General features: G+C 34.2%; 3 protein-coding genes across 5 annotated transcripts; 2 read left to right on the top strand and 1 right to left on the bottom strand.

Annotated features, from left to right (window-relative positions):
- Positions 1-525: 525 nt before the first annotated feature.
- On the top strand, positions 526-4,866 carry LOC133675278 (E3 ubiquitin-protein ligase RSL1-like). 2 transcript variants are annotated; one of them, XM_062096608.1, is made up of 4 exons: positions 526-773; positions 1,288-1,786; positions 2,492-3,252; positions 4,053-4,866. In XM_062096608.1, the coding sequence occupies exons 2-4, from the start codon at positions 1,364-1,366 to the stop codon at positions 4,441-4,443; spliced, it is 1,575 nt and encodes a 524-aa protein (XP_061952592.1). In that variant the 5' UTR covers positions 526-773; positions 1,288-1,363; the 3' UTR covers positions 4,444-4,866. The 2 variants fall into 2 exon arrangements, with proteins under 2 accessions (XP_061952592.1, XP_061952591.1); XM_062096607.1 differs by having other exon boundaries at positions 1,122-1,786.
- A 2,547-nt stretch (positions 4,867-7,413) lies between these two features.
- Positions 7,414-9,938, bottom strand: LOC133675243 (O-fucosyltransferase 23-like). Of its 2 annotated transcripts, none has more exons than XM_062096558.1 (2): positions 9,563-9,938; positions 7,414-9,188 (listed from the first exon to the last, which is right to left on the bottom strand). In XM_062096558.1, the coding sequence occupies exon 2, from the start codon at positions 8,979-8,981 to the stop codon at positions 7,641-7,643; it is 1,341 nt and encodes a 446-aa protein (XP_061952542.1). In that variant the 5' UTR covers positions 8,982-9,188; positions 9,563-9,938; the 3' UTR covers positions 7,414-7,640. The 2 variants fall into 2 exon arrangements, with proteins under 2 accessions (XP_061952542.1, XP_061952543.1); XM_062096559.1 differs by lacking the exon at positions 9,563-9,938 and adding an exon at positions 9,308-9,521.
- A 10,379-nt stretch (positions 9,939-20,317) lies between these two features.
- Positions 20,318-26,630, top strand: LOC133675220 (protein argonaute 2-like). Its single transcript, XM_062096535.1, has 3 exons — positions 20,318-20,979; positions 22,568-23,726; positions 24,779-26,630. The coding sequence occupies exons 1-3, from the start codon at positions 20,454-20,456 to the stop codon at positions 26,217-26,219; spliced, it is 3,126 nt and encodes a 1,041-aa protein (XP_061952519.1). The 5' UTR covers positions 20,318-20,453; the 3' UTR covers positions 26,220-26,630.
- The last annotated feature ends 1,104 nt before the right edge of the window (positions 26,631-27,734 follow it).

Raw genomic sequence — 27,734 nt, 5'->3', positions numbered from 1 at the left:
ATTTTGAATTATTTTTTATTAAAATAAGATTATTCTAATTTTTTAAAAAAATTATAAACCCTACTACCTTTTGATCCGGGTTGTCCTACTTTATAACAATGACCAGAACGTAGAGGAGGAGAGCTAGTCTCTTCTTTTCATTTTATCAAAAATCAAGTAAAAAAATTATAGGCCTGCAAGAATGCTCCTGTGGGCTTAAGAATTTACCATATCTGTTTAGAATTTAACCGATCCGAGACAATCGACTTGATGAATTATCTTGATTCATGGATTTAAATCGGTCTATAATTTTGAAAAACTTTATGTTCAGGTCAGATAATTGTATTTTTCATCCTAATAAAATCTTCCCTAACTGTTGAAAATAATTAATATAATGGATTCCTTGGACAGTGAATCCATGAATGGTACGAGGTGAGTAGCTAAGGCAGAAGTGGCTATTATTTATTTAAACAGTGGAATCTGGAGATTTGTAAAAATTAAAAATTTAGAAATAAAAGTCTAGGAAAAAACAAAGAATGCCAGCAAACCAAACAATAAAGACTGGCACTTTCCTTGCTTTTCTCTTACTCCATTAACACCAACAATAACAGTACTCCTCATTGATTCTCTCTCCCCCCTATCCCTTAATATTTGCTTAATGTAAGCGAAGTAGGAAAAGAAAAGGCGGGGTCTGTTATTTATTTTTTGTCAGATTAGGGTTTTTTTTACCTCTTAAACACAGTCAGATACACATAAATGGAATCATCAGATTAAATTCCATGACAGCCAACTTGGTATGGAAGCTTCATTTCTTGTCTGTTTAATTAATACCCTTTTTTATTTCTTGATTCTTTTAATGTTTTTTTATGTTGGTTTTGTTGTATGGATATGTTCTTTCAAGTAAGTGGAGAGATTGTGAGCCACAAGGGTTATTGGGTTGATTTTGATTGATGTTTGATGTGATAAATTTTCTATCTTTGCTGTTTTGAGTGGTTCTTTTTTTTACTTTTTAAGGGTTGTGATTAGTAAAGTTTGAAGCTTTGGATTGATCTGTTAATTGCTGTTTTTTAGATTTTGATTTAGTAGTTGCAGGTTTGAGGTCACTGTTTGACATCCTTTTTGTGTGTGTGTGTGTTTTTTAGGGGCAGTGGATGCTAAAGTTTGGATTTTTGGATCAATTCTTTGATGGTTTCACTCAAGTTTAGGGGAGATTGCATGTTGTCGATATGCAATTTACTTTGTGATTTGTAAAGAAATAGATGCTGATATAGGAAGTTTTTGGTTGCTTTGTTTCCGGGTTTTAATCAGAGTTTGATATAAATCACACCTTGACGTCATAATATCTGTCGGCTTCAGCTGGATTTTGGAGTAAATAGTGTTGAAGATGGAGGGTCAAGTAGCTTTTAGTGATGGGTCTTCAGCGAGTTTAGTTAGGGGGGAAATGAAATTGGAGGAGGACGAGGAAGATTTTCGTAGTTGTTGTGAAGATGAAGAAGTGTGGAAAGAGATTGAAGATATAGTGAAGGAAGAGCCAAAGGAAGATCTTGATGAATTTTCAGTGAAGATGTTTTTCAAGGGGATGTCAGTTGCTGAGGATGGGGGCTCTGCTTCTGGGTTCTCTGGAATTGGTGTTGTCATGGAAAGGACTGAATATGTTCCTGTTATTCAGGTGCAAAAGAAGCTCGACTTCTATGTGGATGAATCTGTTGCTGATTATTTGGCTCTTATGGATGGTCTTGCTGAGGCCATGCAGAACAATATCCGCCGTGTGTATGCGTTCACTGACTCTGAACTGTTATATGATCAGGTGAGTCTTCATTAGACATGATTTTTGCATCCTATTTCTACAATGTAGACAAAACTTACTATGATTGTGTAAAACCTGAAAAAACATCTCTGTGATAGAATTGTTGCCAAAGTGTTTTTTTTTTGTGTGAAATTACAGTGTGGTTTTGATAGTGTATTGCTGCATCAAAAGAAAGAAAACAATCTTTGTAGAAATAATTTATGGCCTCGCCATCATTATTATTGTATCTTCTCAAATCCATTTTGGAGAATTCACAATGCAAGACCAAGACATGTTTTAATTTTCCTTTTATGAATCTGGAGCTTCGAAGAATTTCTACTTTCAGTATTCTGAACAGTGGAAAGAATTTATTAGTTTGGAATCTCTATCATAGATTTAGTTCTGGACCAGCTATATTAATTATTCTATGATGTTCTTTGGCTACTGCAGCCACTCAAGTTCAGTGAAATAAATACTGGCTGTGATTCTGAATGCTATATGTTGTGCTAATTGTCTTCAGTCATTTTGATTTTTGCATCACTGATTTATTTCTCAAACAATAAGTGCTTCCCAATTATAGTAGTTGTCTCTCTTAGCTTTAATCTATGTAATAAAGATTTCACTGCCAATTTACCTTGTTTACACCATCTATTGCAACCTTGATACCAAATATCTTGTCCTGTGCATGCTTCCCATGTGGCTTTAGTTTATGTTAACTTTTGACAGATAACAAACGAGGAGAAACTTGAGGTTCCACTTCTGATAGCACTGAGGCAAAGGATCCTTGAACATGCCAGCAACCTGGAAGCTTTTGTTCTGAAACTCAGTCCCTGCTGTGATCTTGAGAGGCCATTACGCTTAGCACAGGTAGCAGTTGGGGTCGTTTCTTTTCCATCCAATGGGAGCGAATCCCATGATAACTGCTCTATCTGTTGTGAGGATAAGATGTCACCAATGATGATAACAATGAAATGTTCCCACAAATTCTGCTCACATTGTATGAAGACCTATGTTGATGGAAAAGTACAGTCATCTCAAGTGCCAATCATATGCCCACAGTTGGGATGCAAATATTGCATCTCCATCAATGAATGCAGATCATTTCTTCCTCTCACTTCATATGAATCTCTGGAAAATGCCCTGGCTGAAGCTGATATTCACCATTCTGATAGAATTTACTGTCCCTATACTAATTGTTCTGTCCTGCTTGATCATCGAGAATGTTTGTCAGCTAGGGTAAGTTCATCAAGTGAGTCTGATAATACCTGTATTGAGTGCCCTGTATGTCGAAGGTTTATCTGTGTGGAATGTGGTGTTCCTTGGCATTCTTCCATGAGGTGTGAAGAGTACCAGAACCTTCCATTAGAAGAGAGGGATGCTGCAGACATTACCTTGCATCTTCTGGCACAAAATAAAAGATGGAGGCGTTGTCAACAGTGCCGCAGGATGATTGAGCTCTCTCAAGGTTGCTCCCATATGACCTGCTGGTAAGTTACATGGGCACCTTTTGGGTTTCTTTCTACCTTCTGTTTTATTAGATCCTGTGTGGTGTGGTATTGGCTTGAAGCAGATAGCATGGTTGCAAAATCATCTGGTTACTCAATGTTTCATTCTTGGAAACTGAGTGAGAAATGGAACTGGGATGCTGGTAATTTGTTAATTAAGATGGATTTGTTGTGATCTTGATAATTTGATGCCTTTTCATGTACTAACTTTCTAATGAAAAATCCAAGCCGTCATACCTTTTCTGTTGTCTCTACTAAATCATTTTGCAGAAATAATACTACTGGAGAGGACTTAAGTAATGGGAAAAGCTATTCATTTAGTTGATCCAGGTTACTTGGGAATTTTTCTTTCTTGATGAATGAAATTTGGCAGTTGATGAGGACCTTCAACAGGTCGTAATATTGACTGGTATTGACACTGCAGAGCAAGTGGAAATGTTCAAATCCTTTTTTTCTGTTCTGGCTTTGGAAAAGTCAAATGCCTTGCCTAGATGATCATCCATATGGAGACTGCTTTGAGGAGATACTATCGGTTCAGTTTATGTTTAGTCTTGCATTTACAGTTGAGATCAATAAAAGCTAACTTACTATTAAGCTTTGGTCATATCTATGGCATTCTTGACTTTAGATCATGTAAGATTGGTTTGCCTGAATCCTTTTCTTGTGCAGGTTAACAATCGCTTACATTTTACATATTAAATTGGTAATAAAGAGGTTGCATTTGCTTCCTTTACTCTGTGGTTTTTGAAGTTCTTAACCCCAAATCTGCTTTCTTTTCCTAGGTGTGGGCATGAGTTCTGTTATTCTTGCGGTGCTGAATATAGGAATGGGCAACAGACCTGTCAATGTGCCTTCTGGGACGAAGAAAATTCCGAAGATTTGGTCACCCAGTCAGCTCAAGAATCAGAACAATGGGCATGGGAGACTTATAACTCACTACCCATGCTTATGGATGCTTACTCAGAACAAGAGAGGTCACAGCTGGCACTAATTCAAAGGTTCCTTGCTGGGGGTTTCAGTCTGAGTGATCACCATCCATACCAATCTCCGCCCAGCTGTACAGACTCATATGTAGATGCCATGAAGGATCTTCATCAGCTTCCTTGGCTTGAGAGGTTTGTCTCTGTAATAAGCGACAACTACTACGAAGACTATATATCCAATGAAAGCTAATATAGGAGTGCTAATAAACTAGGAAAAAAGTTGCATATCTTCTCAACCTTAAGGGAGGTAAAAGAGCATCTCACTCTATTTACTCCATTTGCACCTACACGGGAATTGCAGAAATTGGGACTTATCTTTCCTTCTTAGCCTTTTCATCATCTCTGCCGGACTATATGTGATCTTTAAGGTCCATAATATGGAAGCAGAATGAATGCTTGAGAAGCATTCTTCTTGAAAGAAACAGAAAATAGATAAAACATTATTACATAGTAAATTGAAAGAAAATTAAACGAAGTTTTCCTTTTTTCTCTACTGTGAATTGTTGTAATGAAGGAAAGCTTTCACTTTTAGTGCTTGGAAGTTAATGAAACAATTAGTTAAATCGAGCTTGTTAAACCATGCAAAGCAATATGCCACTGTTTGTTGCATCAATCAACACTGTTTTCTTCTTTTGCTGTTATTCCTGAGAATTTTGATATGAAATCAATAGGTTCTTGTTCCCATCTTGGGTAGGGTTACGACAGTAGATTCTCTTTGGACCAGAAACAAGTTGCTTAAGGTAAGCTTTAAGCCTCTAAAGTGGTCATGGATATGACCTTGGAAGATGGCAAGTGATGGGGAGGCTGTCATTTTATTCCTTTCTGTGATAACTCTTTGTGATCTCTCAAGTCATTTTGCATTTGTGTAGCCACATTAGCATCCCAAAGATTTACCTAACATCATAGCTTGGTGTGAGGTGGAATTAGTAAATGCCATGCACGGAATTGTACGGAGGTTTTTTTGGCAGGATTGGAGTCTCGATGATTTTTTTTTCAAATATGAATTAGAATCAACATTTATATATCATAGCAACTTCAATCTTAACTATGATAGGAAGATCCAATCTTATGCTGCATCTTATTATTCAGAAGAAAATGTTTTCCTGCAGTAGTTATAACTGTAGCAAGAAAAACTGATTTTTCTCTAAAAAAAAAATAGCAATTTCATCTTGAATATTGAAGTGGGAATTGCTATAACATGATTCAGTGGCCGCATCTGAAGTTTCTAAAAAATCCTTGCACTGTGGGGAGGACCACCACAATGGATAGCATGAGCAAGTTATTTCTGATTCAAGACACCACCCGACGAAACCTCACGCTTCAACCTCCTGAGTGAAAGGTCTAACCCAACAAGTAATCCCAGCTGGCTTTTCTTCAAGAAAAAATAAAAAAGCGATTTTACAAGAAATCAAGTATATTGCAAGCTGAAGCATGAAATTTATCCAGGAAAAAAGCAGCAGCAATTTATAAAATACAAGTAGACAGGACAATAACACAACCTAAGATTGTTAACATTTAGAAATAAACAGAAACTAGAATCCCAATATTTACTCTAGTGAGGAGGATATTGCCCTCAACATGGGACAGCAGGCATCTCTATATCAACATGGAGTTACACATAAGTAGAGAAAATAACAGCCACCAATACCAATTCCAGAAAGCAGATATCAAAAACCCTAAACAAGATGATGTTGAGAAAAGTAAAAATCAGTACTGCAAGGCCTCACTGAATGTTAATATGAATTACTTACGAATGATATTGAGCAAGGTCCATTAGTATTTAATTTGTGCCTGGCTAAAAAGCATGTGAAAAAAAGAGACACCTGAAGAAGGAAATAACTAGTCACTGCTGTAATTAATTTACTTAAATTAATATAACGATCATATATTGATTTTCATTATTGTTTTTATATATTATTTTCATTTCTCTAAACCACTTTAATTATATCAATAACTTAATTCAAATAGATAGAGTTCGGAATAATGAATATTCTTTTGAATACCATAGATTTTTAACTTCAAGTCAAATAGTTATGAGATCCAACCTAGAAGTCAATCTAGCCAAAAGCCTAAGACACGGTTTGAGGAAAAAACATGCTTGGAATAACGTTGTTTTGGTTAAAAAAAAACTCGGGTTTTTTCATTAAACACATAGGGTTAATAGAAACAATTTTGAAATAGATTTTTATTTTTAAAAATTATAAAGGATATAAGAATATATTCCCTCTATCTTCATTGTCCTAGAGATTTTAGATGGAGTGAGATTGTTTTAATTTTTAGAATAAAGTCAATGGCAAGAAACATATTCATTCAAAAAAATAATTAAGGTTGCCATCACATTATCGTCCATGATAAACCCTTGAACAAAGAAAGTTCATCAATCATCTAAAAACCAAGACAGCGGACCAACAAAAATTCCTTTGCAGGCTGGACATCATTGGACCCACAAGAGAATTTTATTCCTTGATTGTTTCAGAGGAAATGGAGGAAGGCGACTCCTTTAACCTTTTCCTTTCTGTATCGCCCTTGAATCCCGGAGACAAAAAGGAAATTATGGAAGGCACAGCAGGAAAAGGAAGAAGAAAGGCACGGCATTGGCATGAGATGGGAGAAACTTGAGTTTGACAAATTCATAAGACAACCATATCGACAAGGATACATTAAGAACATCATAGCATAAAACAATGTGTCACTCAAGACTATGATTAATGTAACATGACACCATATCTAAGACAGGACGAATGCAACTTCACAAGATGTTGCTGAGATTTCTGTGAGGCAGGTCATGATCAGAAGTTGGATTTAATCAAGTAAGGCAACAGGACATACCTTGATAATGATGTCCTGCAATGTAGAGCTTGAAAAGAGTTCTGAATCTCTACTCTCTGCATGGACATCAGACTATGTACAATTGAAATAGTATTCTATGAATTAAACCCTCAAAATTACACAGGCAAGTGCAGTAAACTATTGAATAACACCGTTCAACTCTTAAATTTCCATTTCTGTTCTTTTTACCCGTTCTACTAGTCACCAAAACCAAGCATTGCAGAAATGGGTGATATCCAGTTATATAAATCCATGGACTTCACTAAAGATTTCTGTTAGGACTGGTAATACTCTTCCGGAATTTGAGGGCAGCACACGCAGCATCCAAAGATGAGAAAATATTCAATCTCTATGAACATAAGTGAATTAATAGAAAAAATTTAAATAACAGAAAAAATGAAAAGTATACTTAATCTGGTCTAAAGTGCTATCCTGACATTCTATACCCTTGTTTCTCTGTACAGAAAAAACTTTCAAAACTATAGCAACCAATTTCCTCGCGAACTCGATTAAGGGTTCTGAATTGAAGTGTCTGTAGCAGGATGCATTCCATAATCTTCAACAGGAGATGATATTCGAACCATAGCTAATTGCTTTGAGGCTTGAATCAGACATATTTGTCATCCATTTATGAGGACCATTGGATTCCCCCAATATATTGTATGCATATGAAGGCCATCTTACATCCACGCCACACGAGCTTGTGACACCCATTCTAATCATCTTCTGTGTTCTCTCAAGAGCTATGAGGCTTGAAAATGTTGAGAAACTATTCCCGACAAATACATCAGCCTTTGAGCAAACTTCATAATCTATTGCTGACTGAATGAGATATGGGTATTTCTTGTAAACTCCATCAACACTGAGCTTCTTCTTCTCAACAGGAAGCAAACCTTCCTTCCACCCGGTGAGTATAGAAGAATCTTCAAGAAGACTATCTGCCACAGCAAGATAAACAACAATAGGACTTTTTAAGCCAACAATGTTCCCTACTCTCTCCATGATCTCCTGCTTGCTACTGCAAATTTCACTAACATTTAATCTTTGCTCTAACTTCTTACAGTGAATCATCCAATCTATCTCTATTCTCATGTGAACCGCCACATAAGGCACTGGCTGCAACAAAGAACTATCAGGATCGACACCACTCTGAGCAGACTGAGATTTGCTCCTCAACTCTTTTCCTACTTCTCTAATCTTAGACACAACTTTATCGGCCTCTTTAGCTATCTCATCAACCAAAACCAAGCATTCAAAGACCCTGGCATAGTCCTTAACTGGCCAATGATCATGCCACAAAAAGGGGTTCTTCCCAACTATTCTTATTACCTCGTATCCATTAAATGAATCCTCCCTAAACTCTTTCAATTGATCCAAATCCCTCTCAATTGTCCACTTCCTCCCACTTCCCTTCTGAAGCTCATACACTCCAGTCCGATTCCGAAGATCTGAATAACGGCCCAACTGCACAAATCCATTACAGAGGGCATTAAACCTCTCAAATTGAAACACCTTGTCGAAGGAAATAGGCTGGAGGCGATCTATTTCCTTATAGAACAGGGAAGCACTTAAACTAGGCATTAGCAGAGTCCGGTTCAGCATTCTAGCAGTTAGACAAGCTCTCGCAAATGCTATCTTTTGATTGTTTAGTCCCCATACTATCTGAGGAACTTCTAAGAATTTTTCTTTACGAATTCCATTATCAGAATCCAGGGACAAAGATCGGCTATGAATCAAATCAAGATTGTTTTTATCTACCCCACCATAGCCAGAGAATGAAGGAAGCAGCACAACTCTAAGAAACAGAGCAATCACAATCAAAGCAAGACCTTTACATGTTATAGAATTCAAGTTTCTGCCGAAGAACATTGGATACTTGCAACTAGAGGGCATGTCCATCTAAGATTCCCCTCACCAAACAATCAAACCACTCTTTTAACCAACATTCTTGCTGACAAAATCGCAACCAGCCCAGTTCAGTTACAATTGTATAAGCACATACCCCAAATATCTATCACTCTGAAACTTAAATAACCACAGCTTTCTAATCCCCATCTCTGGAAATCATTTGATCAGAAGCTTGCTTTTCACTACACATCAAAAAATCTGCATGACCAGGAGAAGAGAAAAAAATAATCAGAACCAGTTTAAACACTATAGCACAGAATTCGTCAATTTCATGAATATGCCACACATCCAAATAGCATTAACATATGACTGATTACCATATTACAATTTAAGAAAGAGTGGCCATTCAAACTCAGATGCCAAATTCAAACCAAAGCACAAACAAGAAGCATGTGACTCCATTAAAAAAAGCGCACTCTTATGAAGATCAGAAACCAATAAAGCCCATATCTTTACTCGGTCAATGTTCTGGATAGAAGCAAACAACAGATAATCCAAAAAAACAACGATAACAATGCCAAGCTACAAGAAAGAAAGAGACACATAGGAACAGATTTTGCATGATGTCTCACCTTTGAAACCTGAATAACAGAGTGGTTCCAGGAAAGATACAGTCTTTTAAATCCAAATTGGTGTTGGTGTCAGATAACAAAAAGATTCAGAATTTTCTTCGAAACCCCAGATACCAAAAGAGGGCCAACAAGAAAATAACAAGATGATGATGATCATGCATGAACAGGAATCTGAAAAAAACTGAATTCCCCTGAACCAAAAGCAAGACAACCCTTCAACATCATGACAACAATGAACTCAATATCACCCTGACCCTTTTGTCTAAGATTTTCAAAGAAGGAAAAAATAAACAAATAAAAGGAAAGGAATCTGCAGTGGTTGATGATTAGGAAAAGGAAAAAAAAAAAGGACTTGAAAGGGAAGTGATAATGGAGAAATTTTAGAGTATATATTGAATGAGTAGCCTTTCATGGTAATATATATATTGAAATAAAAAATATTTTTTTCTTATTTTTCTCTTTTTTATATTTATTATTCTTATAAAGCAAGTATTGATAATTATTTCTTTACTATTGTAATTTTCCCTTGAGAGTTGAGAAAGGTGATGATATGGTAGGCTTTTACTACCTAATCATTTATACTGTTTATAAATTAAAAGGCACACATTTTATTTTATTTTTTCAATTTCTAGTACTGCTTAATAAGTTATAATCATAATAATTTCCCATAATAAATAAATAAATAAATAAATTGGGACTAGACAAGAGAAGTGAAGGTCATTTTGCTGCCAGTTGGGGGTATACCTTGGATTTTTAACTACGAGTTAAAAAGCTGAAAAAATACGTTAACTATTGCATGTAAAATTTTAGTGTCTCGAGTAACTATGCTATTTTTATAAATAAGTCTACACCTATATGCTATTTTAGGTAAATGTGCTGATTTTTTTATTAAGAAAAAATCGTATGTTTTGCACTTTGCTCTTGTGAGTTTGGGTGGGTATTTTCATGTGGGGGGGGTTACCATTTACCAAGAGGGAGTGCCTTATTGAGTGCCTTGCATACTAGTTTGCAAAGACACCCTTGCTATTGAATAAAGAAATGATTTTGACGCTATTGGATTTACTATATACAATATTCAGTCAAAAGAATATGTTAATTTTTAGGCAATTTCTTCCCTTTTTGGATTGCTATATCAATTACTGTTCAACTCCGTTTGATTTTGCCTCCCATTTTCAACACAAAGCTGGAAATTCGCTGGCCTTCCCTGGTTTGCTTCTGGGTCACGTTGAGCTTTGACCATGGCCAACAGACGAGTTGCAGCATATTTGAAGCACAACCCATGACTGATTGTCTTCTTGAGTGAGAAGACAGCTTACAGTTCAAAGCATTGAACCAAGAAAAGCAGAGAAGGATAAGTTTTAAAAACTATCAACTTGTGCGGAAGCATCGAGAAGAGAGGGGACAAATCTTGAACTTGAGCATGCATGCATGAGAGAATTTAGAAAACAATATATAGGTAAGCATGCTACCCATCTCATTCTTTTACCCTTTGAGAAATAAAGTTGATTTCAACGCACACAAATTAATTTTAAAATACTATTAAGCATCAAAAGATTCAGTTATTTTTTGACCTAAACTCAAGTACTGAAATTTGAATCACCTGAACAATCAAAGAGGAAGAATGGGATAAACAAAAGCCAAGAAAATAAAATGTGGTGGGAAAATTTGGGGGGGGGGGGGATTGAACACAAAGCACCATTTGGAAAAGGGTCACCATTCTTCTACATCAAACATGTAATTAAAATCTTGAATATAGCCAGTCTTGCTTGATGATTGTTACCAGCCTACAAGTAAAACAACAAGTTGGAAAGCATCAAGCCACCCTTCCACCTTTTCAATGCTGTACAACCTTCTGTGATGAAAAAAGAAAAGGCAATAATACAGCCGATAGGAGAGGCCATTGTTGACAGCTGATTTATCACGAATCATCCTTTCCATGATAATGTGGACGAAGGTGGAGGGCTCCCATTTATGATGTTGATGGGCATGGGAAATACAAATGGCGGAAATTGCAAGGAGGGATAATGGCCGAGTGAAAGGACGACCGCGAGTCCAACCTTAATTTTCAGCAGCAGGAAATAAATAGGAGTGTTGGTACTAGATTTGAGCAAGAGATAAAATAAAAGCAGGAGAGAAGGTAAGTCCAACCAAACTGTCGTTCTCAGGGTACAAGCCTGCCACATGGATATACACGTGCAAGCTTATGGAGGGTATTTTTCAGATGAAAACTGACACCATGAATCTTGCCTGTCGTTTTATTCGTTCGATTTCCCCTTTTTAGTGGGTTTACCCGTGTTGCGCCTTAAAAAAAATTGATATTCATAATTTAAGATAATTTAGATTAAATTAATTAAAATATAATATAAGATATAAAATAAAAAAACCCTCATAAAGAAAAAATTTTCTAAAATTCAAAGCCTAACAATCGAATGTTAAAGATAAAAAAAATACAACGCCGAAAAAAAATAATTGAGTTAGCTTGGAGTAACTTGATGAGCTAACAGTCTATAATATAAGATCAAAATAAAAAAAATTCAAAAGAATGACCTAGTAAAGAAAACAAATTTAATGAAAAAATGTCAAAAAAACCTTGAGTAAATCCGAGTTAACTTTACCAAATCGAATAAAAAAATCAAATTGAATAAAATGCCAAAAGATAAAATTGTAATAAAAATCCAAACTTCAAAACACATCAAAAGTCAAATAAACAATAATTAAAAGAAGATGAACCATAATTGATAAGATTACAAATTGAAGGACATAATTGTTTTTTTGGAAGTTCAAGCATATTTTTCTTGGAAATGAGAGAAGAAAGAAAAAACATCCACCGCAGCCTAACCAAACCTTCTCTGTGAGCATGCCCCACACCACTAGAAAGAGAACGATGCATCACGGTGAAAGTAGGACTTTGGCCACCGCACAGTCCCTCATGCACCACTTGAATTGCGTAGAGTAGGGGTGAGAAAAAAAACTAAAAAAACCAAACCATAAAAAAACCTAATTAAACCAATTAGAATATTTAAAAAAAATATTTGGTTCAATTCAGTTTCGGTTTCATGAGCCTGAAACCAAAAAACCTCAATCAAACCAAACTGGTTTAGTTTAAAAATATAAAAAAATCGAAACAAAAAAAAATTGAACCAAACCGAAACTAACCCTATCATAAAACCCATTAGAAAGTCTAAAAAACCCAAAAAACAATATAATTTTTAGTTTCTAATATAAAATAATCAAATCCAATCAAACCGAAATTGGTGGGTTGGCTTTCAGTTTTTAATATAAAATAACTGAACTGAAACTAGTCGGTTGCAATCGGTTTCGGTTCGGTTTTAGTTTTATTTTTTGTATTTTATAAAATTTCAGTTTTGTTATTTTTATAATAAAAACCGAACCAAATCGAAAATGATAACCTCTAACGCGGAGGCCATGACACTCGAAATGCACACATCAGCTTCTTTTTTTAATAATTTTTAAAAACTTAAAATTACCAAGCCGCTCCTAACAAAACCTAAAAATAACAACAAAATCAATCTAAAAAAACCAAAACATTATCACAATATAGTTTTTACTCTTTGAAAAACAGAGAATAAATACTATATGAATAATAACTTTTTAGATGGAAAAGACTTTATGAATGGAATAGAGATTTTAATTAAAGTTTATTTTTTAATTTATAAATTAAATAAAAATATATAATTTTTATACGAAATAATCTATCAATTAATATAACCAAATCTAACTAGCTGGCTAGAGACGAGATTATTAGATCATTGTACTTTTAAAATACATGTGCTCCTCACCTAATGTTTTTCAAACTATGTTATACTAATAATTTTATGTGTTTATTGTGCTAATTTGAAAAAAATATATATATACTTATTATGGCTGATCTCTCGGCATGTGTCCCTTGAACAGGATAGCATGTCCAAGAAAAGGGACCTCCACGGTGGCTCGCATAGCAAAGCATTTTGTCTGGAATTGCAGTGCATGTTGGGCGTCACAGTTGTTTGGGCACCTCACGTGGCTATCTATCTCCTCCTTGGAGCCTAGCTCCTCCCTCGTTATTCCTTCCTGTCTTGGAAGAAGAATCCAAGTCAACTACATATCAAGTCCGATACAGAAAATGAATCCAGAGGAGGAAATAATAAGAAATATTTCTGAGAAAAATATAGATCCTACTAGTGAATTTGTAGCTCATTGGAGCTAATATTTTTTTTTCTTTTAAAAAATTTCAAACTCAAAGTTCTCTTGTATAATAATAATAATAATAATAATAATTTCTCTCATAGTCTTTAGAGTCTTATATAATTGTTAACTTCAAGACTCGTAAATTAGTTGAGATATATGTAAGCTGACCCAGATATTCATATTAATAAATAATAATAATAATAATCAATTCTAGAAGCTAATTTCTCAAAAGAATTCAAGATGATTAGTGTTGTTTATCGGAGGTTAAAGTATTAGCATCTCCATGCCATCATGATTTAAAATTCAATTTAAATAGAGATATTAGTTTTCATAATTATTTTTAATTTTTACACATAAATATAAAAAGAACACAAGAAACAAGTAAAAAACAAGTCTTAAACTAAAAAAAACAAATACCAAATATATAAACTGAAAAAACACTTTTATAATTTTAGTTTTGACCTGTCAGATTTATGATCTTTTTGGCAATGTCTGGCATAACTTTGCTGTGAAGCTGCAGTGGCCGGAAAGAGCAGTGGCCTTTTGCTACCAAACCATGCAAGATGCCTGAGCCGAGCAGGAAGTTAGCCCGTGAACTAATGTATTTTCTTGTTTGATGTAAATAAACGATTAAAAACAATGTTGGTTTAATGGCTGCTTTGTCTTCTTCATTTTATGATTAACTAGCGGAGGGGTCTCCAAAATATGAATTTCAGCTATCAAGCAACATTGAATCTTCTCAAAATATTATGGAAAAAAAATTAAGAATATAGATACCATGATAAAATAAACCTAAAATTATAGTGATCGGTATGTATTTCTTACAATTTGATTCGAGTTAACCATGATGACTTGTTTGTCTTGCTAAATTTTTTTGGTTTTTTAAATTGTACAAAATAGAGAAATATAGAAAAAAAACATAAGTGTATTTGGTTGAAGAGATAAATAAAAAAATTTAAATAATTATTTTTGAATAATTTCAAAATAAATTTACGTACTCTCAAAATGAAAACATGTCAAAAAAAATGAAAATTGCTAAATTATGATAATTGGTTGCCTAATATTGATATGAAAAATAAAAGAGAATTATTTTTTTTTCAAACTCAGCGCTTTCAATAATTTAAAAATATATAAAAAAAATAATTAATTTAAAATTCGACCCACTCCACGCACGCACATGACACACCTAACCCAACAACCATACCAATATTTCTAGCCTAACTCGCCAAATATTTGTTCGAGGATCAGGCCCATGTTCTTTAAAGTCTATGATATGTTTATGGAAACTAAGCCCATGTTTTCTGGGCCCATGTATGAAATATGTAGCATCAAGAACTCATGGTATTTTTAAAACTCCAATTCCATTTCAAAGAAAAAGAAAAAGAAATCGAAATCACCATGTTAGCAAAGCTAAAGACGGATGGTCTTGAGAATCAATAGATTTAGGCTCAGCAGAATCGTAAGTAGATATCATTAGAGCAAGGTTAAGTAAATCATCAGAGGGCAAGGTGCAAGATTGATCTTTATTCTTTTTTAGAGCAATTTCAATGCATATCACCTGGATTACAAAAGCTATGAATATAGTTACCTTCTTGAAGAACAACTCCATGATTCGTGAAACTTAAAGGTGAATGCAAAATAGATGGCGAAAACCTAACCAGATTGGATTCTTCATTGTATGGCCCCGGTTCACATGCATTGTTATGTGATCCTCTAACCAGGAGACCCAGAGAGACAGAAAGAGGTAGAAGGGTTTGCATGAACAACAACCACTGCCTCTCTCTCTCTCTCTCTCTCTCTCTCTGGGATTCATGTGAGAGGAGATATTAATCCCACGTCTTCGCACACAATTTAGAGAATTTAATTTAGGCGTCTCTGTACTGTGTGTATATATATATATATATAGAGAGAGAGAGAGAGAGAGAGAGAGACCTTGAGTCGGTTCAAATTTCCTTATAGCTTTAGGCCTAGTCTGCAGAAGTTTTCTGCACAGCCCAAGAGGATTGGATCTGGATTATGAGCTCATTGCAAGTTTTTTTTTTCCCTTTTGAGATGGTCGCTTATATATAGAAAAGGAAAAGGAAATATATTAGAGGCCAGTGCCTGCCCGGTCATGATATTTGATAAAAAAGAAATATATTAGGGTCGGCGGTTAAAGTTAGGGGGTGTAAGAATAGTATTTAATTGTTACAAATATCGATTATTTTAAAAAATAAAACATGTGTTTAGATATTTCTCTTCAACTCCAAAAAAATAAAAACATTGTATTATTTATTTACATTATATAATATAGCAAATAAATGCTGATGGTCCACATTTAAAAAAAATAAAGAGAGAGGAGCAGTTAGTTTGGGTAGCAGCCTAGATATACTGCATGCCTTTATATATATTTTTTTACGAGCACAAACTTTAATGTAAGGTTGGCAGCATATTATATTATATTTGATGATGATGTCAATATTTTTACCAATTAATTATTATCCAACTCTTCATGGTATACAAGATTTATAAATACTTAGGTCACTAGGTATACAAAAAAAGCCAAACAATGTTCTCATATTAAACATTTCAATTTCACTACATATTTTCTCTCAATTATCTTGTATATTATTTATCTCATATACCTACTGGCTTAAACAACAAAGAGTCCATGGTTTTATGAGGGACTTGTTTCACACATCTTGATCTAGAATCGCAACCCGTGAAAAACCTAATTTTTATATGAAGTTTTTTCACAACTTTATCATTTGAGGTTGTTTATGGAGACTAAACAAAAAAACTAGTTTATTTTTGTTTCAAACCTTTCAATTTTCATAGAAAAATTCTTTTTATGACTAGCTAAAGTCTAGAACAAGGAAGAGTAATTGATCTTCATTTCATAGGGACTCTAACTCTCTCAGGTCTTAAACAACTCTCACATTAGATACAGATACTCAATGATGTATCTACATCTTTGCACTCATTCTCATGCACGACAACAAGCTCTCATACATACACCGTTGCGTGTTTAATGAAAACTCTAATTTTATGAAGAGATAGAGTAGAATGACAAGGAAACAAGTAACGATTGCGATCCTATACTTAGAATGAGCTAAAACCATTGTTCTCACATGAAACACTCCAAACGAGGATTTAGTTGCCATCAATCTTTGTTTGAGTTTCACTACATCTCTTGTAGAAAAGGATCTAAGTAAGTATGAGATGAGATCCATAAATCAACAAGATCTTGAACACAAGCCCCACCAAGTGGGATAATATCTATTTTATTCTAGAATATTACACACTCAACTTTTCAAAAACTATGTTTCCACAAACCATAGCTTAAACAACTATGAATAACTCAAGAAACCTGATAATACATGCAAAACATAAGATGTATTCTAGAACATTTCACATAAGATAATGATGCAATATGCAAAGCTCTTCCAATAATACCTCATAGATTTATTTATGGGTGGATAATATCATATTCTTTAGCCTGGTTTTATTTTTTATTTTTGTAATTTTAGCTCCCAAACTCATTTTTCATGTTAGCACAAGCTTTCCAACCAAAAAAAAGTATTACTGAATCAAATATATATATATATATATATATATATATATATATAAAAGAGCACCGAAACTTATCTCTAAATCTTAAACGTGAAATGCTAAGTATGGAAACTTCTATTTTTATTTATTTTTTCAAAGGCTTAATTATGATGCCATTAAGTGTCATTAGTGTCTATAATTTTTCTCGTAAAAAAAAGAAGTTCATGTACCCATGACATGTATTGATTTTTTTTTTCATTTGAGTACGAATCCTTATGAGATTTGATCAATCAAGTATCGTGGTTGATTTTGTTGCCGGAATATTAATATGATAGCCAAGTAATTCTCTGCTAGGTATCAGGTTGAAATTTTATTAATTTTATAATCAAGTACCTGTTCTTTATAACTTTTTGTATTTGAGTACCTGTTTGATCTTTTAACTATTTGAACACTTGTACTCATAAAAAAAAAATCATTTATCCTAAGAAATTTTTTTTAAGTCATTTATCCTAAGAAAAATCATGAACTACAAGTAATTTATATATCTATTTGAGAGTATGGTTGCAGTTGTATTATAAAGTGTTTTTCATATTAAAATATATTAAAATAATATTTTTTTTTATTTTTTAAAAATTATTTTTGAGATCACCGCATCAAAACTATTCAAAACATATAAAAAAATAAATTTTTAGTAAAAAATAAAATAAAATTCCTAAACGGTGTCAATCTTTTGTCTATTTCCAATACATGACTCGTTGGCACAGAAATAATTGTTCCATTAACAAATTTGTGACATAAATTAACAGAGGTACTTGATTGATCTAATTTTATAAATACAAGTACTTAAATAGAAAAAAAGTACATGTACTCAAATAAAAATAATTATAAATTACAAGTAATTCATTGACCATTATAAAAATTAATTAAGCAAAGTCCAGTAAAATAATAATTGTTATAGAGATTTTAAACAATGAATTTAACTAATAAGAAATGAAAATCATCACATATAATTATTTTTTATATATAGAATATTCCTGCCTTGGAATCAAAGTCCTGTAAAAAATGAATTCACCATACATTACTTTAGAATGTCCACTTTCATATACTATAATCCAAAACCAATGAATCTCTTCACAGATTAAACAAGAACCTTAGAAAAATCAGCCAAAATATTTAGATTAATGAAAGGAAAGCCCCAATTCCAAAGTAATTGGTGTTAATTATTTCATGCTTTCATTCAAGACATCTCATATAATTACACACCAAAAATCATACCTCAGCATGAAGCTAGAGTTATATATTAAATGAATTGGTTTAGAAATTATTTTAAAAAAATCAAAATCATTTTGTTTTGAAAAAAGATTTATTTTTATAAAAATTAAAATATTTTTTATTAGATAACAAATTAATCTAATTTTTTTATTAAATATAAAATTAACCAGATACTAAATCAAGATATCAAGGTAGCGCTAACAAATTACATTGAACACGACAAAACTAAAGAATAAAATGTTAGCACTAATTACATGGTTATCGATACTTAATTATAACTGAATTTGTCCTCTAATACAATGTTTATTAACAAGCTAAAGACACAAAAAATCAGAAAAGGTTAAATTAATTATTGATAATATTTGTGCAAAACAACATGAGTATCTCCGTCTTTTCATGAACACGTTTTCCTTAAAACCGGCCTCTACGTGGCCCCCACTTTATTCCTAGTTTCCACCGAACCTTCTGGATTCGTCCTCGACACTTCTCTGTTTTCCCCCCCTCAAATTTCTATCATCATTATGCCCTTCTTCCCAAGAGTGCCAAAAAAGTCAACGCTCTTAGCAATTTTAACAGCATAAAGGGGAAATAAGTGAATTACTACTCTATCCTTATAGCTACTTTTTTTACTTAACAAAAAGAAGGATTGGATTTTCCCCTTTTTTTTATATAAAAAAAATTCTCCATGTTTTATTCTCCCTCTTTATTAATTACATGAAGTCTATACTTACAACCATGAATTAATTCAATTGATGAGTGATTGTTTAGCTTCTTATTTTCATTTTTTTTAATGCATAGTAAAATAATTAATGTAGCGATCGCGTGCGAATAATAATGAAATTTATTATAAATTAAAATTTTTAAAAATAAAAAACATGGTAACTATAGAAATATACTAAAAATATTTAATTTTTATTTATTCAAATTTTACTTGTAAAAAACCTATTACAAGTATTTATATAAAAAGAGCTAGAAAATATATTGAATAAAAATAGAAAAACTAGTATTTTTATATAAAAAAACTAAAATAATCAAATGATTATAAATAATTTTTAACCCACCACACAAATCAAACCAATCATCAGACCATAACTTTACATTATTATTTAGTTTTATGTAAAACGTTACTTTTTTAAATCAATGAAAAGGATTCTTTAAGAAAGAGAATTTCATTAAAACAACTAAAAACACATATTAATTATTATGTTTTTGTGTTAATATAAAAAGATTTCAAGCTCTTATCTACCAACGAAGGATATTTTGAGTTTCTTATCGATATCCCACCAGCTAAGCACTTTCCTTGCATCCCACGTAAATTCCCTTTTATTTACCCTACAAATCCAACTCACCGAAAGCACAATCTCTGGCTTTACTAAATTATATTCCAAGCCTATTAAATTAATGAAAAGTTCATGACGCTGTATAATCATATTTTTATAAAAATAGTTATAAACTTATAATCTTTAATTTAATTATTGAATTGGATTAAAATCTAGCTAATATATCTTAAATATCATGTTTTTTTATAAAAATTTTAAGACAACAAGATCCAAGTTTAAAAGCATATTCAAATCCGGGCTAGAATGGACTGTTCAATGAATTTTTTTATTTTTCTAATTATTTTAGGATCTTTTCTTAAATTTTAATGATTTAGATTTTATTCTATTTAAATTTAAATTTAAATAATTTTATGCAAAAAAGTCTATAAATTATGAAAATTATAAACAAATGGGAATATTTCTACTATTTAAAGCTTAGCTCTTAACAAATTTAGATAGTTTTTCGCTGTAAGCTGCCTAAGCTCGCAACTTTCTTGCATTTTATTCCAAAATCTCACTTGAGTTTTCTTTGTTTACCGAGTTACTCCCGATTTAATACCGAGTTACTCCCGATTTATCCAATGGAGAGAGCAGGCTATCCAGGCGGAGGAAGAGGTGGTCATGGTGGTAGAGGAGGTTATGGAGGGGGAGGAAGAGATGGTGGTCGTAGTGGCGGTTATGATGGTGGTCGTGCTAGCGGGTATGGTGGCGGTGGTCGAGCTGGCGGGTATGGTGGCGGTGGTCGAGCTGGCGGGTATGGTGGCGGTGGTCGTGCTGGCGGGTATGTTGGTGCTGGCGGTCCACGTCAGCATTGGAGACCCAACAATCAAGGTAGCGGTGGTGGTCCTCCACCCGGTCAAAGTGTTGGTGGACTGGGGGGCACAAGGGGTGTTGGATCACATTCAGAGCGGCATGGAGGTGCTCCAACCAGTCAAAGTGGTGAAATGGGGCCTAGAAGGGGCTGGGAAGTCCGTGGTAGTAGTGAAGAAGGAAGGAGAGACCAGGTGTCAGAAACTGGGGGAGGAAAGGGACCTTCAAGACCTGTTAATGTGAGTCCATCTAGCAATTGGGCTTCTGGTTCTAGTTCTTCTGGTGATCTTGAACCTAGTAAGCATCTTTTTTGTTTATCAAGTATATTGCTTTCTGTGTATTCAGTTCGGTTGCTGATGATTTGCAAAGAATATGAAATGGTCGTGGTTAATATTTTTTGTTGTTTGATGAATTAGTATGTCTTTTTTGGTTCAAGCTTGAAACTTTTTGTTGATTTTTTTCAAGTTGGATAAAAAGAAGGGATTTTTGTTTCTGGGCTTTAAAACTTATATTGTTCTGGATATGTTAAGTGTTGGAACGGAAGAGTTACAATTTAGACTGTATTTATGGTCTGTGTTTCTGGGTTTTGCAGTTTTGTTCTTTTTAGTTTGTTTAATGAAGTAACTTTGTTTGCATTGCATATCAAATAGGAGTGATATTCATGACGTGTCGTGTACCAGACTTGGGTCTTTTGGACTTTGTTTATTGTTAATTACCAAACTGGAATGGTGTCTTTCTACTGGCAATGCAGTGATCCCTGATCAATTCTCTTGTTGTTATTTTTTTCATTTTTTGGGCGTTCTTACCTTTGTTGTTGGGTATAGTAGTCTTTACTTTCTAAGAAAATCCTTAAAAGATATCATGAGGGTGTTACATAATGAAATTTTGATTGGTTGCTGAGCGATCGGTGAGATACTATATTTTTGAGACCTGTAATTGTTGACAACCTGATCATTGCTTCACGATATGTTTTGAATTTGATTTTGTTATAATATTTGCGAGCAAGAGTCACAACTTGCATACTTCTTAGGTGCATAAAAGCAAAAAGTAGCAATTCTGAATTTTGACTATGCTCACCAATTTAGGAGCAAAGCCAAATTTGGAACTGTATAGCAGTCAATTCAAACTGTGTTTAATTTTCTCTTCATCAATCTTATTTATTAATGATTCGCTAAAAGAACCGGGAAGAAAGAAAATCAGATCATAATCAAGTTTATTTACTTACTATACCCCAATCCAGGGCTTTATGCTTCTGTAGGGGGGCATTGAATTTTTGCTAGATTTTTTCTTTTATCTTTCCTCTTTTGATGGATGCTATTTCATTGACTTGTACAAAAAAGTTAGTATGCCCTGCTTGTGTTTTTTTTTTGTTCAACTTCAATCCAAGTTGTGGTGATTTGTATTTCGTGGATCTTTGTCATTTTAATTTTTGTATTTTTCTTAAATTGTTAGACAAAATGGGGATAAATCTCCTGGACAGTGTGTTCATGACTTTGATAAGAAGTTTTTGCAACTTTTTACTGTCCTTGTCTTGCTTTTAACAACATGGGTTTAGAAAATAGTTAGTGGATGATGGTATGCTTGAAATTCAAAATTCAACTAGGTTCAGATAGTTATTATCTGTAGCTAACGCAACAATGTAGCAAAGAAATCATGCTCATCCTTTTATTGTCTTTATTAACAAATTGGTTTTGGGACAGCATCTTCTTCTTCTTCTTTTTTCAATCTTGAATGAATACGAAGTCAGGGCAACTGCAGATAGAGCAACTAGATGCTGAATATCTGTCTATTCCAAGATTCAATAATTTTTTATGACAACAATTGGATACTTTGAATTTGTCATATGTTGGAAACATTAATGGGATAAGCTCTCTTTTCTTTGCAGGTCCTAATGTGCCAAAAGGATTGGCTTCTGTCAGTGCTAATAGGATTAGTCCAGTTCTACGACCAGATAAAGGTGGCAAACTGGCTGTCCGAACTCCTAGACTTCTTGTAAATCATTTTCTTGTCAAGTTCAATCCTAAGAGCATCATACGGCATTATGATGTTAATATCAAGCAAGAAGTGCTTCCAAAGCATGGCAGGCCTGGGAAAATTTCAAAGTCCAATTTGGCAATGATCAGGGATAAGTTATTTGCTGATGATCCTTCTTCGTTTCCTCGTGCTATGACTGCTTATGACGGGGAGAAGAACATTTTCAGTGCAGTTTCCTTGCCCACTGGAACATTTAAAGTGCAGGTCTCTGAGGCAGAAGATGCCAAACCACGTTCTTACCTGTTTACCATAAAGCTTGTGAATGAACTTGAGCTGCACAAGCTGAAGGATTACTTGGACGGGAAACTTTGCTCAACACCTCGTGACATATTGCAAGGGATGGATGTCGTGGTGAAGGAGCACCCAGCTAGGACAATGATCTCTGTTTCCCGTAGCTTCCATTCTGTTAGAGATCATCAAATTCACCTTGGGCATGGAATCATAGCATCTAGAGGGTGCCAACATAGCCTCAAACCGACCTCCCAAGGCATAGCTTTATGCTTGGACTATTCTGTTCTGTCATTTCATGAGCCACTTTCTGTGATAGAATTCTTGACAAAACATATTTCTGGGTTTAATTTAAATAATTTTAGAAGCTTTAGGAGGGCTGTGGAAGGTGTGCTGAGGGGACTGAAAGTTAGAGTGACTCACCGTGTCACCAAACAAAAATATGTTATTACAGGGTTGACGAGAGATGACGCTCAATATATTACATTTCCTCAAGAAGATCCAGATGGCAAGGCTTCGCAGAATGTTAGGCTTGTTGAATATTTCAGGCAAAAATATCACAGAGATATAGTGCATCAAAATATCCCTTGCCTAGAGATGAAAAGCAAGATGAAGAACTATGTACCAATGGAGTTCTGTGTCTTGGTTGAGGGGCAAGTATTTCCAAAAGAGTATCTGAAGGAAACTGAAGCCAAGATGTTGAAGAAATTCTCACTAGCAAATCCAAAGGATAGACAGAAAACAATATGCAGGATGGTGCAGGATCGAGATGGACCTTGTAGGTATGTATATGCAACACGTTGTCTTTTCATTCTGATACATTATTGAAGCTCATCTCTTTTACACAGGTGTTCTGTTTGCTTCATGTTAGATAGTAAAAGCTTCACCTAATAGTTTAAGCTTTTAAGTTGAGATTGTTCGTTAATGTAAAAATAAAGCCTTGATGACCAAATATCTGTGTTAGAATATTACCATCCCATTCTAATTAATAAAATTTATAAAAAAAAATAAGTACAAAGTAATGGTGGGTACATGCAAATTTCAAGTCCAAAAAGCTTTTACACGAGGAGTGTTTTAGAGAGTAATATAAAACCATTCTTGGATCATCAGCTAATAGCCTAAGCTTTTAGATTAAGATTGTTTTTTCATATTTCACAAAGAATAATGAATTGAGATGGTTTTCTGATTGATTATTGCTTTCCAATTTGTTTATAACTTTTTCATCCTTTGTATGTTCCCTATTACATATTTAATTAAATGTTGTGTTGATTGTTACAGTAGCATTTGATAAAACTGCTGAAAGTAATGTTATTTTATCCAACTGCACGACAGCTTCATTTTTCTGTTGGGATTTGTCTAAGCAACAAGGATTCTTTACAGTTACAGGCAATGTCATAGTCTCATCATATGTATTTATGGTTGTTGACCATGTCATTTTTAGTATCATGGTATGTCACCCTGGTGAATACAGCTGCTGCTCAAACATGTGGTTTTTATGGAATGTGCACCCTGAATACAATTAATATTATAGTTCTTGACAGAGGAATATACAATGCAATGCATATTCAAGTCTTGCCTATCTGAGGATCACAGAAATGACTGATTTTCTGTCAAGATTAAAATCTTAAGTCTGGGAAGTGTCTTTTTTGCACGGTATGCTTGCATCATTTTACATGGGGGATTATTGTATGGTACATTTGCATAATATTACAGAAGCAAGCGTAGAACTCTTAAATATGATAAGCATTCTGGGTGTGTTATGTAACTTGCGATATGATATTCTTGGTTAAAGTAGAGGATGGGTTCCTCATGTTGTTTATTATTTTGTTTGCAGTGGAGAGATTATCCAAAATTTTGGAGTAGAAGTCAGCAAGAATATGACCTCATTGATGGGTCGTGTGATTGGGCCACCTGAATTGAAGGTAGGTGCCCCCGATGGCAGGGTGATTAAAATACCAGTTGACAAGGAGAAGTGCCAATGGAATCTTGTTGGGAAAGGAGTGGTTGAAGGGAAACCAATTGAGCGATGGGCTGTTCTTGACTTCAGCTCTGATGATTATCAAGACCGATTAAATCCACGCCGATTCATCCCTAAGCTGATTGCTCGATGCCAGAATCTGGGGATTCGCATGGAGGAGCCTCTCTTTTATCAACCTACTAGCATGCGGAAGTTCTCTAATGTTGATGTGCTTCGTGAACAACTTGAAACAGTCAATGAACAGGCTCACAAAAGCTGCGGAGGCCAGTTGCAATTTCTTCTCTGTGTCATGTCAAGGAAGGATCCTGGTTACAAGTATCTCAAATGGATTTCTGAAACCAAAGTTGGTATTGTGACACAATGTTGTTTGTCCACTCCTGCCAATGAAGGAAAGGATCAGTACCTTGCCAATCTTGGTCTCAAGATTAATGCTAAGCTTGGAGGAAGCAATGCAGAGCTCAGTGGCAGACTCCCGTACTTTGGGAATGAAAACCGTGTCATGTTTATTGGGGCTGATGTCAATCATCCTGGTGCTCAAAACAGAACTAGTCCATCCATTGCAGCTGTTGTTGGTACTATAAATTGGCCAGCTGCAAACCGCTATGCAGCTCGAGTTCGTCCTCAGTATCATCGTAAAGAGCAGATTCTGAATTTTGGTGATATGTGCTTGGAGCTTGTTGAATGTTATTCCCGGCTCAATAAAGCGAAACCTGAGAAGATTGTGATTTTTCGTGATGGGGTCAGTGAGGGCCAGTTTGATATGGTTCTTAATGAAGAGTTAATGGACATCATGAAGGCATTCAGGTCAATCAATTACACCCCAACCATAACACTCATTGTTGCCCAGAAACGGCACCAGACTCGTCTTTTTCCTGGGGACGAGGGATCTACTGGCAATGTGTCTCCAGGCACAGTTGTGGACACAACAATTGTTCATCCTTTTGAGTATGACTTTTACCTCTGTAGCCACTACGGAAGCCTTGGGACAAGCAAGCCCACGCATTATTATGTTCTATGGGATGAGCATGGCCTCAGTTCGGACGACTTGCAGAGGCTCATATACAACTTGTGCTTCACATTTGCTCGTTGCACAAAACCTGTGTCATTAGTCCCCCCAGTCTACTATGCTGACCTTGTTGCTTATAGAGGAAGGCTTTACCATGAGGCAGTAATGGAAGGGCAGTCTCCATCTTCATCATCTTCAAGGACTTCATCATCACTTTCAACGGCAGCTTTGCTGGAAGAGAGGTTCTTTACGCTGCATGCAGACCTGGAAAACATCATGTTTTTTGTTTGAAAATCTACAGGCAAATCTCCATCTCTTTTGGCGGTGAAGGAGATTGCCACCGATTCTCTTTTGGAAATGATGTTACACAAGCTTGCACCTTTACTAGGCAAATCAAATAGTGGAGTTTGTGCGTGAATCTAACTATCTGGAAACTCCTCTGTATTTCCCATGGTTTCACAGACCATGGGAATTGGAGGAATGACATGTCATTTAGCTTTGTTTTCCGTTTGGATGGTTCGTTTTCTGTGTGTTTTCTCATCGGATCTTGGTTGCTATTACTAAGCTTCATGTGCGTTAAGACGTTTGATGGCACTACAGTTCTTGACATTGTTGTTGGTTTCGAATTTGAAACTACGTTTCTTTTGATGCTGTTCAGATGCCTCGGTGATTGATCCTTTATTTCATATCAGTTATACATTATCCTTGTGTGATTTTCCCTGTTACTTATGCATGGAGTTTCAAAGAAATCAGATAGATTTGGTACAAACAAATAGATTGAACTCAAATAATTTTGGTATTCAGTCCTCTAGTAGGACATTCTTTCCCCTGCTGCTCACATGGTATATTTTTGCTGGGATCACAGGTCCCCCTGTCACTGAAGAACACTGCTAGAAACCCAAAAATTGTTTTACGTAGGTGATGAACAATTACATGTTAGCAGCGAGGATAAAAATGACATTTATTTCACATTTTCAGATTATGATAATCTGGCTTTTCCACCGTTAATTACCATTTCATCATCAGATATGACTAACTTGCATCTTAACAACAGATGTTATCTCGTAGTGTTTGGTTACTATTTTGAAATAGAAAAAACAAACAATAAAGATAAATAATAAATATTTCTTTGTATTTCTTATTTTGAATAATATAAAAATTATTTTAAAAATAAATTTATTTTATATTTATATTTTTATCTTTTCAACCAATATATTTTTGTTTTTATTATCTCTATTTTTTCTATTTCCAAACATTATCCTAAAGCAATGAGAGGTTACTTTCTAGATGTACAAAGCCAAAACTTTGGGGCCAGTATGATGTCAATGACAGTATAACGTATCAGTGGTGTCCAAGTTAATATTTTTGTTTTTTTCCCTTTTTTTTTCGTTTTTGTTGTCTGTCATGAATTCTACAGCTTTCAATGATTTGAATATAAAGATTGCATTTTATTTTAATTTATGACTTAATTTTTTAGGAGTTTGAGATTTTAATAAAAATATTAAATAAATAACAATTTAATTTAATAGGATAGATACTTTTATCTTGATTGAAAAATATGGATGACCGAATCAAAATCTGTTAATTTGTTTTTAAATAAAAATTTATTTTTTTGCAAAACAATATTTTTAAAATTTTTTAAGTTAATGTATTCAAAATTTATGCCGAGTAGATTCTTGAATCAAGTTTAATAGGTATACATAGAAAAACAATATTATTTTTATTTTTATTTTCTATATACTTTAAAGATGAAATAAAATAGTTGAAATCTTACTAGTTAAGAAAGATCTAACTCGGGTTTTATTT

Source organism: Populus nigra, chromosome 16 (genome assembly GCF_951802175.1).
Source record: "Populus nigra chromosome 16, ddPopNigr1.1, whole genome shotgun sequence".
NCBI classification, from domain to species: Eukaryota; Viridiplantae; Streptophyta; class Magnoliopsida; order Malpighiales; family Salicaceae; genus Populus; species Populus nigra.
This window is presented reverse-complemented; position numbering and strand designations above follow the sequence as displayed.